Raw genomic sequence first — 22,022 nt, 5'->3', positions numbered from 1 at the left:
CCGGAGGAGGCATCGCCATTGTCCATAGAAACACCATCAAAATTACAACCAGCTCTGACGCCAATCTTGAATCCGCCGAACACCTCCACTTCCAAATCCACACCGACCCCAGGACCACACTTAGAGGAACCCTCATTTACAGGCCCCCAGGCACCCGCTCTCAATTCAGCGACGTCATCACTGACTTCGTCAGCCCGCACACCCTCGCCTCCGAGAACTACATTCTTCTAGGAGACCTCAACTACCACCTTGACAACATTCTCGACAACAACACCACCACCCTTCTGGACAACCTGTCCAATCTCGGACTCAAACAACTTGTTGACACCCCCACTCACATAGCCGGACACACGCTCGACCCTATCTTCACCTCCAGCAAACACCTCTCCTTCGATCATACTACATCTCTCCACTGGACGGATCATAGCTGTGTTCACTTCAGCTACAAAACAACCCTGACCCACAACCGTCCACAACTCATTCCCCGAAGAAAATGGAACAAAATCACCACCGAACAACTCCTCACATCACTCAGCCAAAACACTCCCACCCCGGCAACGGATCCAGACCTAGCGGCCTCCAACCTCAGGCAATGGATTACCCACAGTGCGGACGAACTAGCTCCCCTGAAAAAACACCAGTCGAAATCATCCAACAAAAAAGCTCCCTGGTTCGATGATGACCTAAAAAAATCCAAGAAGACATGCCGCACCCTGGAGAAGAATTGGAGAAAAGAACCAACCTCAGACAACATGGCCTCCCTCAAGACAGCCACCCGCAAACACCACCAACTGATTCGATCCGCCAAGAAATCAGCACTTAAGGACCGTCTCGACAACAATTCTCATAACAGCAAGGAACTCTTCAATATCGTCAAAGAATTCACCAACCCTCCCGCAGCATCCAACGACATCACAAACTCCCAAGACCTCTGCGATGCGCTATCCTCCTTCTTCTACAACAAAATTGCCGACATCCACAACAGCTTCAAGAATACTCCCAATGAACAACTCACCCCACCCCCCTCAGACACCACACCTCCAACTAACTACCTCAACTCCTGCAACCCAATCACCATTGAAGACACTATTCGCCTCATGAACTCAATCCACTCCGGCTCACCTTCTGACCCCTGTCCCCACCACATCTTCAACAAAGCTGACTCCATCATCGCTCCCCAACTCCGCGATGTCATCAACTGCTCCTTCGACTCCGCCACCTTTCCAGAAATATGGAAACACGCCGAACTCAGCGCCCTTCTGAAAAAACCAACAGCAGACCCCTCAGATCTGAAAAACTACCGACCCATTTCCCTCCTCCCTTTCCCGGCCAAAGTCATCGAGAAAGCCGTCAATAGCCAACTAGCAGCCTTCCTTGAATCCAACAACTCCCTGGATCCATCACAGAACGGCTTTCGAGCCAAACACAGCACCGAAACCGCCCTCATTGCGGCAACCGACGACATCCGAGCACTCCTGGACAACGGTGAAACAGTGGCCCTCATTCTACTCGACCTCTGGACTATGGCAACACACTCTACGCCGGAATTACAACAAAATTGCAGAAAAAGCTCCAGCGCATCCAAAACGCATCAGCGAGACTCATATTAGACATCCCGCGCCAAGAGCACATCACCGGTCACTTAAAAAACCTCCACTGGCTTCCCGTGAACAAAAGAATTACTTTCCGCCTTCTTACCCACGCACACAAGGCCCTTTACAATCTAGGACCCGAATGCCTCAACGCCTGACTGTCCTTCTACTATCCCACCCGCCAACTAAGATCATCCAATCAAGCCCTCGCCGCAGTCCCGCGCATCCGAAAAACCACCATGGGTGGCAGATCCTTCTCCTTCCTGGCTGCCAAGACCTGGAACTCACTCCCCACCCACCTCCGCCTTACTCAGAATCACATCTCCTTCAGAAAAGAACTGAAAACATGGCTATTCGATAAAAAGTAAACCCCTCCCTCCAGCGCCTTGAGACCCTCTGGGTGAGTAGTGCGCTTTATAAATATTTGAACTTGAACTTGAAGTGTACTTTCTGTTTCAGGTCAAAGTTTGCCATTGCATCAATGAATGCTGCTATTTTAGGGTCTGAATTTTTCTCTAGATGTAGATTAAAATCACCTAGGATGGTATAATCTGGACATGACACGCTAGATTCAAGAAATGGACTTAGCAAGTCGATTAAAGGGGTTTTTGCACTAGGTGGTCTATATATTAGTATTCCATTAAACGTATAATTGTTTGTAATTTTTATTTGAAAGGTTAATGTTTCGCAGTCTGGGGTACTACCTTTATCTGAGGTTTTAATTCTAAGACCTTCTTTTGCTATGATTGCTAATCCTCCTCCCCGTTTTATTTTTCTGTCAACTCTTGAGAAAGAGTATCCCTCCGGAATAGCTAATGCCAGATCAGCATCTGATGCCTCATCTGCCCATGTTTCGGTAATGAATAATATATCAATATTTTGTTCCTCTATTAGTTCGGATGTCTGAGTATTATGTTTGACCAATGACCTGGCATTAATCAGACCTGTTTTCAAAGTATAGTTTCTATATTTTGGGGTCTCGAATTTATCCATGTTTTTTACGGGAAGAAAGTCGAATGTAAGAGGGCATGACAGACATTTCTTACCTTCTTTGTGTGGCTCTATTTGAGCACATGTGATGTTTGGTCTCAGCCCTCGAATTTCCTGGCTGGAGTATTTCCATAGTCTTTTATCGGGGTCATTTTGGACAGGGGATATGGCCCTGGGCCCGGTCTTGGCGCGGACGGGCGCAGACGGGCTTGCCTTAGGCGCGCCTTCGGCGTGCAATCGTCGCGCCCGCTGCGCGTTTGTGGAGGGCACATTTTCTAGTCGTGTGGGAGGGGGCGTGGCCTGCGTCAGTGGGCGTGGCTTGTGCTCGCTCCGATTTTGGCGCCAAGAACTCCGACCCGCCGCAACGAAACTGGTTTAATTTTTTGTTAGGCTAAACGAAATGGGGCGGACTTTTTAATTATGAAATCATAATAATTTAATAAACCATTTACTTACTATGCCTTAAAAAATTCACATAATTATTTTGTGATTGATTAATGTTTGCTTCTTTGAAAAAAAGTTGAGTTTACTAACGTTTAGATGATAAGATAAGATGAAGGTTTATGATGAGGTGTATCTTGAGCAGCTCAAAAAGAATGACTCCAAGATGGCATGCAAATTTGCAGGATGTAGGCTCCGCGGCACAGGGTGCAATCACTTTTAGTTAAGTAGGTTGCGATTTGAGAGCACGTGGAAGGCAGGGGGAGATAACTTTGAGCTCAGAGGAAACTGTAAAATGAGGTTTCTCTACACGAGGAATCTGTTTAAGACTGCAGATGAAGGATGAGAAACCACAGACGTTGGTAGAGTTTGGCAAGGCCCAGTTTGACAGTTTCGTAAGCACGGAATGATTGATAGACATGTTACTACTAGGTTATCGCGCATGACAGCTCTTTCAAATATGTGAGTTTAGAATACAGCGCACACTGGGTCATGCCGCTTTTTTATATGACATTCAGCCATGATGCCATTAAACATTGCTAAAAGACATTGAGATTGGCAACGCCAGTATCGCTTCGATTGCCGGATGCCACATAATTCCACTCCACAAAATTCAATGCCACACAGTTCCACACGGGGCAACGTAATTACACTCCACATAATACCACTGACAGCCAAATGATTTAACTCCACATAATTACACTCTACTCAATACTACATAAACATACTCCACATAAATCCACTCTATGCCTCATAACAACAATCCATGTGAATACATTCCATAGCATCCCACATAATTACACTCAACATAATGTCACTCAACCCCACACAGTTCCTCTTAACACAATTCAACTCCACACATTTCCATTCCACCCCACCTATTTCCACACCAAACCACATAATTCCAACCCACAATACAATTTCACTATACATCACATACATCCAATCCACACCACACAAATCAACCTAATTACACAAACTTTAACACACCACACAATTCCACTGCACTACATGCCACTCCACAACACACAATCCCACTCCACATAATTAAACTCCATGACACACAATCCCACTCCACATAATGCAAGCACACTTGATACCACATTACTTTCTACATAATTCCATTGCACACCTTGCTACATAATTCCACTACACATAACTCCACTCAACACCACACAATTCCAAGCCAGAAAATTGTACAACAACAAACTATTCCAATCCAACCTAAATAATTATATACGAGAACGCTATTTACTAATAATTCACACCACATACAGCCATCCCACTCCATAACAAATGGCTAAACGACATTGACATTAACAACGCCAATGTCTCTCGGATTGCCGAGGCCAATAAGTTTTGCCAATGCTTGTTTCTGTAACGGAGACGATGTGTTGATGCTAATATGAGATGATGCAATATGGAGCGTGCCCCGCGGTCTCTGTTCTATGGGATCTTTATAGTTAGAACGATGTGGGGGCAATGGACTCGGAACGAGGGACACTGGCTTCCTGCAGGCAGTGAGTGTCCCAAATTGTTGTTAATTATTAAAATTGTGTTAATCTCTCGCAACTAGAGTTTACTCAATTCATAACACCAACACTAAAAAAAAATATATACGAACATACTGACTTCTTATCTCCATTCCCAATAGGATAAATGTAGTCCTCATTTTGTTGCCATACTTCTTTTGTCTCCTTTCTATGTTACTTGCGGCACTTACTATACACGCACAGGAAAAGCTGCAACGTCTGACCGATAATCCGGTCACCGTTAACACCCATTGGTTAGGATCTCGGCTCTCGACGTCACTTCCGGTAGGTGAGGCCGCGTTTCCGGCCGCCATTTCGGGCTGCGCTCGGGGGCGGTGGCGCCATGTCCGGGCACTTCGATGCAGAGGACCGCGATGCTTGGTACTGGGGGCGACAGACCCGGGTCGAGGCAGTGGCCCTTTTGCAAGGCCAGCGCCACGGGACGTTCCTGGTCCGCGACTCGGCCACAATCCCCGGGGACTACGTGCTCTCTGTGTCCGAAAACTCGCGAGTGTCCCACTACATCATCAACAGGGGGAGTAAGTGCTGCTGAAAATGATGGGAACGGTTCGTGGAGTCTCTGGGCGCTTATCGGCAGCAGCTGCATGAGCTCCATCAATTATAATGCAACTTTATATACATTTACATAAAGAGGGAGCTCTGGTGGTTGGAACTAGAATGGAAAGTTTGAGGGTGGGGAGCTAGTGTAGACACTTGGACTGCATAATTACAGATTTTTGTACCTGGGCCCATTTGTCGCCTTAAAATTGCAAGGTACAATACTGATTAAGTCGCCAACAATGACTTTAAAAATCCTTATGGCCATCTATGTCCACACTGCAGGTCCCGTTTATATTTTACTTCATCCTACAGAATTTGTGTGTTCCAGATGTTTGTGTTTTTTAATGCAATATAATACACACATATAGTGTATACTATGAACTGAGTCGCCTGTAGGTCACTGGGTGAGTTCAACTTGTGGGTGTTCATATCTGGGGCATACTGAGATCTCTGCAGTTTTAAGGTAGAGTGAACTCCCCAGAGTGCAAGGGAAATGAGCGTATTCAGCCTACATGCTTATTCGGTTATCTTTATAATAATTTCGTGTGAATGGGGTGTACACAGGTGTAAAATATTGACAGCGCCGAAGGAAGTGAATTGTGATAGGTGTGTGTTCGTGAGAGAGTAAAACGAAGGGGAGCGATGAGAGGCAAACAAGTGAATGTAGGGAGTACTCTGAGTGGTGAAGGAGGATATTTTGTATGAGAGAGTACAGATATGCGATTTCAAAACAATGAGCGAAAAGTTTCTTACAGTGAGCGCGTTCTGGTCTATTACCGTCTGGTATTCTTTCAATACATCAGAAGGTGTTTTTCCAGCCTGCTGCCTAGGGCTATCGCGTATGTTGAAGGCCCTGATCTGCGGTTCGGGCTTGTAACGGTTATAACAACCGGCATAGCCTTCGGAAGCTGGCTATAATAAAACCTATTATAGCGTTCTCTCCCCACTAAGGGTCGAATGTTTTAAAATAAAAAGCGAGAAACATGCAAACATTGTAATGTTCGAGCAGATACTTATACCAGCCAGTATAAGTCACGAGCTTCTCCATTATCTTCATTTGAGCTCTCTACGTCCAACGTTATAATGGTCCTTAGTGAAATAGCGAGGAAATTACAATGTCGAGATGTGAACTATAAATGTATCATAGCTAGTGGTCACAGTTTCTTAAATATCTATTGGACGAGGTACTGCGTGCCTGTTTTGCTTGGAATTGTGCCCCTGTTGCATTAGGTTTGCCTGATACAAATGGATTCTTCTGCCAGCATAGGGTGTGGACCACAAAACAAGCTTCTGGTAGGATAGAACTGCTGATTCTTCACTTTTATGGTGTTCGTCTGAAACTATTAATGCCACATAAGCGGTTTCCAAATTAGTTCTTCGAATTTTTGCCATGGGACAGTCTGACGCACGCACTCCGCCTGTGACTTCTGTGGTTAAAGGCCGCCTAATCATGTTAGTATTTATTCCTGACTTTAATTGCCCCATTATCCACCTCTTTCCCGAAACTGCTGTAGGTTTTTATTGATTTGTGCTGCTCTTTCACATTTTTTCCTTCATGTTCTTCTTTGAAGAAGCACGCCACCACAAGGGTGGGTGTTAGCTGCTCATTTCAGCGACCCACGTCTCTCGTGGGGATATATATATAATTCCGACCCACATTTCATTTTCCGTCGAGGGGGTGCTCCCTCTTTTCCCACCCGTATGTCCCCGCTTTCTCAGTGTAATCCCGTTGTGTATAGTGCACACAGTGAATTCTCCAGCAGTGTAGAGTATGCGGCTTTAATTCTGCATGCTTATTAATTTTACCTATTTTGTGTTGTCTATAAGCCTAGCTTGTTGGCTGGATTAAAACAGAGATTTGTATCTCAGACCATTTGTATATGGTCAAAATGCTACATTTTTATCGCTTTCCCGTAGGGAGATATTTAGTCAGAACATTTATAGTAAGAATGCGAGTTGAAATAACATAGTCGCAGCCACATATGTTACACGTTGTTGAAATACATGATTCCACTTAACCATGTCATGGCTGTGGTCCAGCCGGCATTTTGTTGCATGGTGAAATAACTGTTTTGACAAGTAGCGTTCATTATTGTTAATATTATAATTAACTTCGAATGTAGTCATTTAAAAAGTATATTTTACAGGCTGGAATGTGTTTTAATATAATTATTTGCATAGTGACACTTTCTCCAGGGACTTCTGAAATTAAGGTATTCGGACAAAAATTGGAAGAACCGAACAAGCATTGACAAAGCCAGTAGAATCCAGTTTAAAAGACCAGGTCATTTGGCTTTACTATTGCTTGTTGACGTTGGCATATGAAAGCATGCGTCTAGACACATGCACCCTTATGGTTGTCAATTTTGGAATGGGTTTTCTATGAAAGGGAACCCGCCCTAAGGTGGTTGCTGATGTGTATGAATTCTCCAGCAGTGTAGAGTATGCGGCTTTAATTCTGCATGTTTATTAATTTTACCTATTTTGTGTCTATAAGCCTAGCTTGTTGGCTGGTTTAAAACAGAGATTTGTATCTCAGACCATTTGTATATGGTCAAAATGCTGCATTTTTATCGCTTTCCCGTAGGGAGATATTTAGTCAGAACATTTATAGTAAGAATGCGAGTTGAAATAACATAGTCGCAGCCACATGTGTTACACGTTGTTGAAATACATTATTCCACTTAACCATGTCATGGCTGTGGTCCAGCCGGCATTTTGTTGCATGGTGAAATAACTGTTTTGACAAGTAGCGTTCCTTATTGTTAATATTATAAGTAACTTCGAATGTAGTCATTTAAAAAGTATATTTTACAGGCAGGAATGTATTTTAATATAATTATTTGCATAGTGACACTTTCTCCAGGGACTTCTGAAATTAAGGTATTCGGACAAAAATTGGAAGAACCGAACAAGCATTGACAAAGCCAGTAGAATCAAGTTTAAAAGACCAGGTCATTTGGCTTTACTATTGCTTGTTGACGTTGGCATGTGTAAGCATGCGTCTAGACACATGCACCCATATGGTTGTCAATTTTGGAATGGGTTTTCTATGAAAGGGAACCCGCCCTAAGGTGGTTGCTGATGTGTACGCGTGTATCTTTGTACGCGTGGTTGCTCATGCGTCACTACGCAAATCGGCTATGTTAGAACGGCAAATGAAAGGGAGATAGTAAACGCAAGTACCCACAGACAAATTAAACGAGTGGCTAACCAGCATTTTGCATCTGACTGGCCCTCGTAAAATACAGCAGCGGAAGGGGGCGGAAAGAGAGAACATGCATCACGTGAGAGCTCAATAAACAATTTAAAACGAGTCTCAATCTCAAGGATACAATATGTTCATCCGATTAGAACACTGAGGGAAATGCTCCTGCCCAGGATGATGTCCAGAAAGGGAGGAAAGTCATTGAATCAATATAGGACAACTGAGACGAAGCGATTCAATCGTGGAAAAGGGGTTTGGATTCCCTTTTTTTAACTATTAAACTGTCTTCAAATAACTTATGACCGTAAATAATTGACTCCTAGCACTGTCATTTATAATGCAACTGCGACAAACAATACTGACTAGTACATGCTACTATTCTGTTAGCACGTGGGGGTTTCTTCTTGAAAATTATAAACATATTAACACAACATTTGACTCCCAGGTTTGCTATTAAACCAAAAAATGTAATGTGCCATAAACTTCGGAATCGTGCGTTTTTTTTTCTTCTGTGAAACCGCTGTTTCATATTTGGATAAATAGCTTTAATTTCAGCACCTATTTCCCAGTAACACGCAGCCACTTTTGCCTCCGCTTGGTCCTCTGTGCAGTGTTAGCACCTTGGTTCTACATTAAAACTATGCTTAAACCATAAAAGCATCCAGTGGAATCTACTGATATGCAGGGATTGGCTTTTATCGTTTAAAATCAACGGAAAATTTAGTTTCCTAAATTGTGTGTTGCACTACTAAACTGTTTTACATGCTTTTTTTATGACCGTTTGTAACGAGCATCCATGTCAGTGCATTCCAGTAGAAAATAGTCAGCCTTCTCATCAGAACAGTGCAACAGTTAACTTTTTTTTTTGTAAAGTTTCACCCTACGTTCTAGAATTACATGTGAAGAAATATGTACTCCAAAAGCTAGTTATTCTTCTGATGCCTGCATTTTAACCCATGCAATTACATTTGAGCTGGCTGATGCACGCTCTCTACCATCTGGCGTTTTGTAATACTAATTTTCTTTTCTCTTTCAGGTTCTAACCCTCCCCGATTTCGCATAGGTGACCAAGAATTTGAATCGCTGCCTGCTTTGTTGGAATTCTATAAAATTCACTACCTGGACACTACTACATTGATTGAACCTGTAACCAAGTCAGTGCAGTCTGGTGTTACTTTGAGGCAGGAAGAAGCAGAGTATGTGCGGGCCCTCTTTGACTTTACTGGAAATGACGACGAGGATTTGCCCTTTAAAAAGGGAGACATCCTGAAGATTCGGGATAAGCCTGAGGAGCAGTGGTGGAATGCAGAGGACAACGACGGAAAAAGGGGGATGATACCTGTCCCCTATGTGGAGAAGTACAGGCCTGTCTCTACTTCAGTACCAAGTCTGATTGGAGGTAACCAGGAAAATTCCCACCTCCAACCACTGGGTGGGACTGAGCCAGGGCCCTATGCCCAACCCAGCATCAACACTCCGCTTCCTAACCTCCAGAATGGGCCTATTTATGCCAGGGTTATCCAGAAGCGAGTCCCCAATGCCTACGACAAGACAGCCTTGGCTTTGGAGGTACATAATTGGCACAGACTAGAAGAAACTTATCTGTGAGGGCTTTCCCTTTCAGATGAAACAGCATGTTAGCGATGCTGCTGTAGAAGCCATGTTCTCTATGCTTGGGGGCGCGGGTGCTCTTGTTTAGGATTTGAATACTGTATGAACTGTAGTTCTGCTATGTGCCATGTTCATATTATCGGCACCCAGCTGTTTTTTCCCCATATACTCTGCTACTTTGCAGTGGTTCGCTGTTGCCTCATTGTCATGGACCGTGTGTTTAAATAGATGGGGTGGTCCGCATTCTCATTTATCCAGAAAGTGTATGTTGGGCTTTGAAGTGGCTAAGATGTTAGTGGAAACTGACCATTTTAGGTTATTTATTTTTTTTCCTAATCTTTTGTCTGGTTACTGGAGGTTGACAACTATTTAACTCTAGTTTTTACTGTTTGCAGCAAAATTAATTGCTTTTCATACAACATACACGCACGACCCATTCCTAATTATGCAAGCACGGTAATGGATCGAAGCCTTTAGACAGTGGGTGTCAAGTTGCAGGAAACTGGCGATTCATGCACTTGGTTTTGCAAAGGTGATAGTTCTGGGATAAGGAAAGTCTAGGCATGCTGTGCCTTTGGAAAGGGGTAATACGGATAAATATCCGTATAGCGAAGGTGCAATATGTATTGAAACGTGCATTGGAGAAAACTTGTTTTGTGATTAGTCTGCAGGTATTGCCGGCCGTTGTAGTGGATTGGTGTCCATTGGGAAGCTGGTAATAATACTGCACTATCAACGAGCAAACATTGTGCTGAATAGCAAATGCATGGTGTTTGCTTGTTCACTGCCATGCCTCATTCGGTCAGTACATGCTGTATATGAAATTGTATACAAATCCATGCAGTGTTTTGTTATATCTATGTGTGAAAAAGCAACTCTTCAGTTTGTGACCTTAAATAACTTACGTAGATTCAGCGGTGTTATTTTATTATGTTGGAGCGGAGAGGTGACAACGAGCTTACTGATTACATTGGGGATTTACGAGGGTGTGCGGTTTAATTTTCACATTTCAAATGTACGTTATGTGAATGTTTGTATGGAGTGGTGTTAATGTGTGAGCTGCCTACCTAGAAGGTAAGTTCGAGTGGGGCTGCGCTGCGTAAATTGCCTTGTTTGTGATTAAAGTAGACATTGCCTTTGACAAAGGGTGCACGTTGCTCCTCTTGTTTCATGTGATCTTCTTTCACAGATGTGGATAATTTGACGGCATTGTTTAAAATTGGGCGCTAAAGCAACGTGGGCATAATTGCTTGAAAGCATGGGTGCTGCTGGGGGGCTGCAATTGGGTCGGGCACTAGTCAATGAAGCTTTGACACACATCTGTCATCCAATCGGTCTAATTTGCAAAGCCTTAAGTGTCAGCCAGCACTAGGCCTACTGGCTTTACTAATGCTTATCTTTCTGACTAACCTGGCTGAAACTGTAATATATTCCCACCTAGCATCCTCCCCTTATCTTTGTGACATTGCCTACCGTCTTAGCGTGCTGCATTGCCTCCACTCAAGTGCACTGTTAATTACGTTATTTAAAGTTGTCCCACGTCCTTATGTCTCCTTTCTTGTACTTTCATCTAACTGTGGCAAGTGCAGGGATACAGGCTTCAGAGTACAAAGAAATACAAACAAGTAGGGACTACTCGTACTTTCCATGAAAAATCTTAAATGCTTGGCCCTCATTCATTTAGACACTTGGTGTACACTATCGTATTTTTTGCTCCCCTTTAAACCTCTTTTTACAACTATTTAATTTTGGTAAATCTAACGTGCAAATAAAGCCGCGGCCTCAAGCTGATACAAGTGAAAGTAATGTACGCATTTTGCTACTGAAAAAGACATTGAAACTTGTTTTTTCTAATTTGATTGACAATCCTCAGAAGCTATATTGTGTTTCTGAACAGTTTGAATTGCAAAAGTTAGGTGAAATAACAAGATTTACGATTGCGAGTTTCAGGATCGATGCACCGACAAGCTGTTTTGTTGTGAATAAGCACTTAAGAGAAAATAATGGACCGAAGTTATTCCAATTTAAGACGGGTTAAGGTTGGGAGAGAAATCGGAGACTGGAGTGACTTATGGTGCAACAATATTGGCTCCAATAGACCTAGTTTGGGACAGTCTACCTTCCTATTCTATGATCGGACTGCTAGGCCTGAAAATACATCTTTCTGGCTATTTCCGCGAGGCTGCGGTGGCCTAACCCTGACCAGGACTTTGATTGCTTTTGGATGGTTCTAATTGTAGTTGGTGCAAGTGGTGTTCATTACAGGGAGATGTCATCGAACTCTAGGTATAGCAGATGAATAGGGCTGTGTGCTTATTGTTGCTATAGTAAAGACAATATTTGGATGCGATGTGCAAGGACTCAACAGACCTATTCATTTAGGTATGGGCATGAGGAGGATTCAGTATGTACAACCCTAGTTTAGTCATGTGCTGTGGTTTATTTCTATGCTTGGGTTATGTGATGGTGGCCATTGGTGCTTTGTTGTGGGTCTTGAAGGAATAGTTGTGTTTTTGAACCTCCTGATCACTGTTAGGACTTAGCCGTGATTAGATTTGGTCATCCTTCGCAAGTGATAAGTTTGCAATATGATAACTGTCAAAGGGTTCAGAGTGTCCTGCAGTATTTGTCTTTGAACTAGTTATCCAGTTTACCTATTTTGTGAGCATCCAGCCATTCTTTGACCTTCCTTAGAACATTTTGAGACGATGGAGTTAGGGTGATGGGGTTAATAAGATCACAGGAGAAAATATCAGGGAATAGTCCGCAGTAGCCATCGGAGCAGATGAAGACCAGACTGCTCCCATGGATAGACATCGCACCCAGATCATTGGCAGCGCTGGAGGAGGTTCCAGGTGAGAAGTGAAGAGGCGCTCCCCATAAGCTGTGAGCATGACCTTGCACGGCAGGCACAAGAAGAGTTTTAGGAATTGAGATTGATGGATGTCAGTGCCGGTAAGACGCAGACCAACTATAAAGGAGGATTTGAGAAGCCGGTAGGAAGTGAGGGACCACACTGACTGCCCAATAATTCTGCTCCTCTTTATCATTTAACCAATGTACGCTGAGATGGACAGACCCTTAAAAGGGGTATGCTCAGCAGTGCTTCTACCCTGTTTGTTAGTCTTCAGCCAGTGCATGACGGCTAGAGAGATGACTAACACTGCCAAGCAACACGCCAGCGAAAGGGAGATATCCGATAAATGTTTTCACATGCCTAAAATCGTCCAGTAAACAGTGAAGGCACCAAAGACTAGTACAGCTCTCTATGGTACTGCCTTTATTGGACAGGTATCACTGAAATTATGCAAGATATGGATTAAAAAACGTAATCATTTACATGTCAAGTTTAATGACATATAGGGAGTAGTTACCGTTTTGGAAAACTGAGTGAAAAAACTAGAAGTAGATCCATGTCCTCCTTGGAAATAGAAATTCCAGAGGATATATTCAAAATGATGGGGAAAGGGGTACATACAATGCATGTATTGAGGGACAAAGAGCTCAGATTATAATGAGAATGTAATGTAAAACGGATGGCAACCTAATTCACTTGGTTCTTGACACTTAGTACGCCTTAGAGAAGTGTAGGAGAGCGACTTGTCCCATTCTGGCATGAAGTTGAGACTGAAGGTGCACACCCAAAACTAAGTTACCCTGCGAAGCTAAGTGTACATGTGGGAAATTACTCTCTTCTGGGATTTGTACATGGTAAATTTTTGTACCCTTCAGAAAACTCTTGGAGCTTGCTGGCTTGTGTTGTGAGATTGGATGGCCACTGACTGTGTCTTGCGAAAGAGATGCAGCCTCATCTGACATGCGGTACAAAAGGGGGTAGTGATGGATGGCGCATCTGAACCAATCACACTCACACCCAGTCAACAGATCTGGGTTTAATCCATCACCGTTCTTTAGCCCACTCTGCCACCCCAGTTCAGACATGGCCATATGCAAATCAGTCTGACCCTGTGCCTCCCGGGAACAGTCCAGCCCGAACTGCCAAGCCATGACTTCCCTGGACCGGAAACAAGCTTCCTTGGACTGCTTTCTGGCATTTCAGCAGTCTTCAGCCAGGCTTGCTTGAATCCAGTGGCAAAGTGAGCAAGGGACTCAAGTCTGAGCATACCATGCCAATTTATGGCGAACAAAGCGGTACAAAAGGGGATTGGCAGTTCAGGCTGGACTGTTCCCATGAGGCACAGGGTCAGACTGATTTGCATATGGTCATGTCTGAACTGGGGTGTATTAAACCCAGATCTTTTGACAGGGTGTAAGTGTTTGATTGGTTCAGATGCTCCGTCCATCACACCCCCTTTTGTACCGCTTCGAGCCTCTGCTGTCTCATCTTAAGGGCACCAACTTGCCTGCAAAGTAGAACTATTACTAGGCTCTCATTAGTAAGTCCAGCTACACTGCTCAATGACAACCCACTCAATCCTTCTCGGATGGTTTGTTAAGGTGGAATCATGCATTTCAAATTAATCTGGGTAAATATTTCAACCCTCAGCCCAATGGCATGCGGACTGGGGATGGGAGAGCTTTGTAGATTGGTTGTATTGCTTGTTCATCAACGTATTCACACCTGCATGTCCTGTGGGACAAACTGCTTTCTAGATCTCACTTCATTTGAATAATTGACTTGGTGCACATCTTTTCATTTCTACAGTGAATATATTTGCTAAGCCGTGGTTGGTGTATTTTATTTTAAGATGCCCACAGCCAGACACTCCTATTGTTGAGCAACACATTGCTTTTATGAAGGTGTGGACACTGCTTAACATAATTTAACAGATTGGTCTTGGTGTCTGATTATACAGTCTTCATGTTTGTGTGCCTATCTTTTGGTTCCTTGTTCATAAAAGTTGAATAGACCATAATGCCACTGAGCACATAATTTGTCTATTCTGCTCCAACTTGCTGGCCACTTAACTGTTTTATTTGGCTCTTTGACTGGCCTGCTTTCTCCCTTTTCTCCCCCGTGGACTTCAGCTATTTTGAATCTGTTTGCCCAGTTGAGCTACTACAGATAATGTAATTTTTCTGTCTTTTTTTGGTCTTCAGGAGAGCATTGAGAGTAAAATAAAGTGCAGCCCTGCACTTCTTGTGAACTTTCTATAATTTTAAAGGAACACTAGCTGAGATTTGAATAACTTGTTAAATGTTCTACAGCACACTTTGTATCCAGTTCATTAGACCACCTGTATGACGATTGGTCTATTTGCTATTCTTTTTCTATTGGGACATTTGTCCTCCCTTTCCAATCACAATCTCCACCCTCTTCTTTTTTTCTAGTTCTTGCCTACTAGACTGTGCATGCTGTCTGGTTGCGACAGACCTATTGTGATCTTGCAGCCTGCCCATTCCTTCCCATTGGTTGCCTTGATCACTTTAATTTGCTTACTTATTCGATAAATGCCTGGCTTGTATCCTTCCATTACTCACATTCATAGATCTAGCTTTTAATTTCTCACTCCATGAGTGCATCTGTTTTCTAGCTCTCGCTCATGTCTGCTTCGTTTCCCATTCTAGGGTATGGCCAAAGAGCAGGCTTTACGTTTTTTTTTTCTTCTCCTTCATACTGCACTAAAGCAACCATCGTGGAGGAATGAACACCCGCACGTACCCGGATAGTGTCTGAAACAGAAGGTGTATTTGGCATGACACTAATCCTGTATGTCCATAAATCTCCACACAGGGCTACTACATAGGACCAAATTGTTGAATCCAACAGAAAGTAAATTCGGCCATGGCAAGTGGTTTCCTTAATAATCTGGTACTTCCGTGCTAATTTAGATCAGCGTTTCATGAGGGAAAGTTAAAAAAAACATTTATAAAGGTTAACAACATTAAATTCACTGTACAGTTTTGAGATACCACAAACGTTTGCTTTTCCTCCAGGAGGAAATGTTTTGTTTTTTTAAAGCCATTCTTTACAAATATTGGCAAAGCCTACTCGCAAGACCTATTGGCTTTGTCGGTACTTGTCACAATCTCATTTGATCTTCCCGACAGTTGTGTTGCTTGTACATGCATAAGCTTTTCTTGTCTGCCATGTTGGTGACTGCCTCTGTTCTTGTTGGTACCATTATCTGTGAGCCTCCGTCATGTAGAGCTCCTCCCCCCGTCCTGTCTGCAGATTTTCTTTAACTTTACCTTGTGTTAATGGGAACGAGTAGATTCTTAGGAGTTTATACTAAAAATCTGTTTTTCTTTTCCCTGCAGGTCGGTGACCTAGTAAAGGTGACAAAGATTAATGTTAGTGGTCAGTGGGAGGGAGAGTGCAACAACAAATGTGGACACTTTCCTTTCACGCATGTGCGTCTGCTCGATCAACAGAACCCCGACGAGGACTTCAGCTGAGTGTGGCTCCGTCATTCTCTCAATCTGGGAACACTTACTGCCTCCGACCGCCATTCAGACGCTTCCTCCCGATGCCATGCCGGGTGCTTGCTGGTCTTTAATATTTGCATCAGAGCTCCACAGGCAGCTGGGTAACAACATGACCAGTTAAAGAAGTTATGTGCTTCCAAAAGGAGTGCGCCATTTGTGTCGGATTAGAGTGTGTTCTGCAGGAGATCCACTTAATTGTGGTAAATATGGAAGTAGATAACCAGCAGTCTATACCACTCAACCATCCCTTCTACCATCCACCTGAGCAAGACCGATGCGAAAGACTGATCCACTTGATGAGGAAGAGCAGCCCTCAATCAGTGAGAGGACACAGTGGATACTTTTTTCCTGTCAGTAGAGTAAGGAATATGACGCAGCGGCCAGAAAGCCATCCAGAGGAAGTCTGCTGTCTGGAAGTGAGGATGGGGACCTCGTGGACATCTGCGTTGCCAGTCATTGAAGGGGCAGAGCAGAGTACAGCTGATATGGATGAGAGGAGCGTATCCAAGGACTGAGTGGCTGGTGAGAGCGCCTTGCCATTTATTGACCTCCACTGGTGCTTCCTCACATGCTCTCTATAAGCACATTCACCTAGTTTTGTACACCAAATGCGTCAATGACTGTTTATTTTCATTTGCACACTGCTCAGACCTGTGCCAGACCGATACTGTATGGTTTATTCTGTGTAAGATGTATACCTTACTTTTGGTGGTTGTAAACCCAGGGTGGGTATACAACAGTGCTGTTATTTTCACATGCAGTACTTTGCCAAAGTCTTCAATGGTATTATGTAGCGCCATTTGATGCCCCATGACCAGCAGCCTAAAATCATGATCAAGAGTGATCGAAAGTCTAGTGTAAACCTGAATGAGGATGCAGAGCGTTGCAGGCAGGGTGCTGCATGAGGTAGCCTTGAAGTGGACTTGCCACACCGTGACATAGAGCACAACTTATTTTGTGTTGTGGTGCACTAGATAGACTTTGTGATGTGAAATAGACCTGAAGCTAGACTTTGAGCTGGGGTGAGGACGAGCACTGAATAAAAAGCTTTGAGGGCCATCGTAAAATGCACAATAGCAGTGCACGAGGTAAGTGGTGATTTATTCTTTGTGCACCAGCAGAGGGTTTTTGAAACCCATTGATCATACACTCACGGTCCAAGGCACCAAGACTAGATACATTGCTAAGGGGCTTCAGTACTGTTGCATGCCATTTTAAAGCTATGCGCTTTAGCTCAGTACGTAATAACGGGTTATAATAAGCACATTTCTCCTGGCTACAGGAAGACATTCTAAGCGGTTGAGCGTTATTTGTTTTGGCGTAAGTTAATCATGTTTAGAACCTGGATTATTTTCAAACCTCTCCCCTACATTAATCCCATTTTGTTGAGAAGACCGATAATTTTAAGACATTTGGTATAAAAGGAGTTTTCTGGAGAGAAATGATAAAGCTGTCTTACCCTTACATGCATGTGTCTTTTTAAGTTGTTGTAAGTTCTTTTAGGGCCATGCTACAGTTTAGCTGTTTGAGAGTACACCGTGGGATAATTTTCGTCTTGGGAGAATAGTGAACTTCCGTTACATTTAGCATTTTATTTGCAAGGTTCCCTGTGCTTTGAAATCACTTTTATTATTCTTTTAATAAAAAAAAGCTTATGCTTCCCCAATTCGGATTGTGAACTCTAAATTTTAGGGATGCCTGGTTTCTTCTTGCTGCATCTCCTTCTGTGCGTGTTACGTTTACAAAAGTACCAACGTGCCTATAGACGTAAATGTGAAAGTTCTTCATTTGAAGTCCAATTAAAATTATTGATGTCTATTTGTTGTCATCAAAAACTACGTTCACGCTACACAATGTACAGGGTAGGTGTAACAGGTAGACTGTAATGGTCCCTTGCCTGCAGATATTCAGTAGGTTTTGAGCTTGTTTCATCCACTAGTATTGTCATAAAGGCCTAATGCAGAAATATTTTTCTAACGCTAGGCAGGTTAACTAGGTGCTTGCTGTAGACCTGGGGTGCACATATACGTGGAAAATCCGAGACAAACTTGCAAGACTAAAACCAATTTTTTTATTCGATCCCCAATTCGGTCTTCCTGGTGTCAAATGTGCTGTAATTGTCCACTTTAAAATGGTGTGTAATTTCTGGTTGTCAGATACTGAACTGTTTGACTGGTGCCAGATGGTCGTTGACAACTTACATGGTATTTTTGAGAATAATAACCCATCTAGTGTTGTGCCAAAGTTAATTATACAATTATATTATTAAAGCACACTTTAGTAGAGGAAGTGAATGTACTGCTCATCTTTGATCAAGTAACCCTGAGCTTGCATCTGTTCATGGTATCTGCTGGTCTTAAATGATTCATGGAATCATCTCTTATAGTGTACCTCTAAACTAAATCTGCAAATTATAGGGCTGGAGCTTTAGGCTCACTGCACGTTATAATTACAGTGTGGTGCATCATTTTCATTGTAGAATTTTTGGGAGGCCTTTATAGACCGTCTGCCTTCGTAGTAAAGTTGGGGTATTGAGTTTACTGTCCTAGTGACGCAGCACATGAACTCTTAAGCACTCCACCAGCAAAATGTTGTTTTTGCATTCCAGTAAAAAAAGTTAGCAAATTACTTTTCTGAGGACCGAAGTGTGTTTTCTACTTCGTTTGGGAGCAACAGACACTTGTTTTTTATTTTCAGTGTTTTTAAACTGTAATGTACCTATAGTGCTGAGGGAGCTCGGAACAAATTATTTGTAGGACTGTAACATGAACCAGAACAAAACATACCTATTGCTCAGAAATCAAGACTGAACACATGTGAACTTTAATGAATCCAAGCTGTTGGAAATGAGAATCAAGCAACACTCTGCCTACAGTGAACATATTTAGAGCAAATGGTCATATGGTTGCCATTGGATCCAAATGAGACTTATTTGTGAACATTCAAGGGATCAACATCCGAGATACAGAGCAAAATAATCTGGGTGTGTCCGAGGAAATCAAAATGTATCTATAGCACTCTTGTGCTAGAGGCTGCAGAGTAGTCTCTTTGTTGTTTTGAGCACACTGCTGATTTTGAGACAAAGCAGTGAATTCTATAGAACACATGGTTACAAAAGGGTTAATGGTAATTCTATTAACGGATACAGCTGTCATAACAAAGCGCTTTTAGTGATGCTCATCTTCCACCTGTGCCTCAAGCCACCACCGCCCGCTCCGCTTCTGTAGCAGAAGCCTTACACGTACTCCATCCAATACAGTTCTACAGCTTCAGATATGTCTTTATGGTCTTTGTATACACGTCTGCATTTTTAGGAAGGCTTAGGTATGCATAACCTACTTGTCTAGAGAAGCCATAATAAGCACAACCTTCTTTTTCAGTAAGGACTTTAGATTTGAATTCCTTTTCTCCAAAAATTCCTGTGAACGAGCCTCTTGCACTCACTAGTCAAGGCATTAAGTGCACAGTCCAGTTCCTTCAGTGAAGGTGTATATGTACCATTCCCTTTTTTTTTTCAGAGCTGATGTACATGGCAAGCTGTGTTTTTACCCATATGCCTGGTGATGCCCAGGTATTGTACTAGCGTGATTTATGGCCCTTTTTTGTGTGCGCGTTGGTGGACTTTCTTAACATGTCTAATGTCAGTGTTTTTGGAGAAAACAGAATGAGAATACGTTCTAATGTTCTGTTCATACCAAATTATGATTACTTTAAATCTTTGACTGGCACCTCCATGCTGACACCAGTCAGTGACTGGTCCCTGAACACTGACACGCCTATGATTGTCCTCTCTGAGGAAATCAAAGCAAGATGAATGGGCAGTGTGCAATCACTATGACATGCCTTTCTCACCTACATGATATTCCACTGTGAAAAATCTTTTTGCCAACACCATGTCGCTGTGACCGCTTTGGAAACACCAAATACCATAGACAAATCATCAATGCTGACCTTGCATTTCACTGACCGTTTATCCCTGTTAACTATTGCATGTCTCTCATTGAAGGCTCTGTCCCATGCCTTCAAATCTTTCGCCGTATGAAACTCTGACATGCTGTAACTGACAATGTATGTCCTGTAAAATGCCCTCTAGGATACCTGTCGTCTGTGATTGTGATAGGGTCTCGTTGCTAACTGTTTCACTAAAGGGTAACAGTGATGTGTCACTATGACCCTCATTTCTGACAAGGTCGCTCATAGGCCATTCTCGGACTCCATATGTCAAAGTAACAGGCCATCATTCAGGCTAAGCACTCCCATTTTGGACCACTAGGTGCCGTACACTGTGCTCCCTTTAGAGTCTCTGCAGTTTCAACTCTTCACCTTCTCATGTTACTTATAATAAATGTAACCTTTAAAGTCAGCTGCTATATTGTATTATGTCAACAATACCCAAAATTTGTGTACTAATATTTGACCTGGCGAGGACTCCTATTGATCTGTTGGAACTTCTTTTGTTAATAATGCAAATAGATTTTTTTAATCCATGTTAATAACACTGCCTTTTGGTAATGTTTTGTAAAAGAGACTATCTGAAGCAAGAATATAAAACGTGCCATTGTATTATAACACTATTCGCATGCATTATGTATGTTCATCTTTATGGGTAGAACAATAAAAAAGTGGCCAAAATCGTATTTGTGGACCTAGTGTGGTTGTAGATCTGCTGGTGCTTGGTGTGAATTGTGCATGTTGAATGATGTGGTAAGAAATAAGGGGCTGTAGTAAAAAGAAAAAAAACGTTCAATGGTTTCAGATGTGCAATTATAGTCGTTTGGTTTACAAAACTAGTGCAGCTTGTTGTAAAGAAAGTTAAATGATTTGACGAAAGCCCAAGTTTTGACATAAAATTATTTTTCATCTAAGGCTCCTTAAGAAGGCTTCCACCATCGTCCAAGGGAAAGGCATGGCCGTGATCTTATTAGTTCACGCAAAGAAGCAACAAAAAAAATGTTGGGTATCCTTTAAGGTCAATGCACGCTCATCAACTGAAAATCAGGACAGTGTTCATGGTTTAAGCATAATCCATATTGTCAAGGAGCTGGAATCTTTTCAAATGCACGGAGAATTCAGAGAGAATTATCTTATGCAAAACGATTCAGAAAAAATGTGGTTCAGTTCACCGATTTTTGTACTGGGAGAGAATCACATTGCCTAGTGAACTCAAGACCGTCTTCTGCCAAACATTGGGCAAACCTGTCCTACTTCACTATCGAAGCCTAATGGAAGTTTGTGGGCGCCTGCAACTAGTTGCTGCCCAATAGCTGCCTGGTGCTGCCCAATAGTTGCCTACTCAATTCTCTGTTTCTATGGTGTTAAAAAATGTACTCTTATACCCTGTAGTTGGGACTGGTGTTGTAAACAATGGTTGTTTGGTCTTCGAGCATTCCTAAAGTGTCGAAGGTGGGGCTGGTCTGTTAGTGTACCAACGGTAAATGGGTCATTCTGCTTGGCAGTCAGTTCTTTCTCCTCTGCTTCTCTAGCAAGGGACCTCCTAAAACCTGTTGTAGTGGAGTACTTGTGCACCATAACTGCTTGTAACAGAATGTCAGTGCACGTTATCTTAGCCCAGTAAGTGCATGTGGAAGCCGGCTATCAAAGGGCATGTAAACAGCTGCTCAGTAGAATAAAATCCTCTTGTAACAACAAGCTACCTCTCGTAGTCTGACATGCGTGTGTTTTTTTTTTTGTAGCTGC

At 42.8% G+C, this 22,022-nt stretch overlaps 1 protein-coding gene across 2 annotated transcripts; it reads left to right on the top strand.

The window, feature by feature from the left end:
* Positions 1 to 4,833: 4,833 nt before the first annotated feature.
* CRK (CRK proto-oncogene, adaptor protein) lies at positions 4,834 to 20,962 on the top strand. 2 transcript variants are annotated; one of them, XM_078680177.1, is made up of 3 exons: positions 4,834 to 5,094; positions 9,361 to 9,723; positions 16,158 to 20,962. In XM_078680177.1, the coding sequence occupies exons 1-3, from the start codon at positions 4,899 to 4,901 to the stop codon at positions 16,163 to 16,165; spliced, it is 567 nt and encodes a 188-aa protein (XP_078536303.1). In that variant the 5' UTR covers positions 4,834 to 4,898; the 3' UTR covers positions 16,166 to 20,962. The 2 variants fall into 2 exon arrangements, with proteins under 2 accessions (XP_078536303.1, XP_078536302.1); XM_078680176.1 differs by having other exon boundaries at positions 9,361 to 9,893.
* The last annotated feature ends 1,060 nt before the right edge of the window (positions 20,963 to 22,022 follow it).

This window comes from Lissotriton helveticus, chromosome 3_1 (assembly GCF_964261635.1).
Source record: "Lissotriton helveticus chromosome 3_1, aLisHel1.1, whole genome shotgun sequence".
NCBI lineage: Eukaryota > Metazoa > Chordata > Amphibia > Caudata > Salamandridae > Lissotriton > Lissotriton helveticus.
The sequence above is the reverse complement of the archived record's forward strand: the minus strand, read 5'-3'. Positions and strand labels throughout refer to the sequence as shown.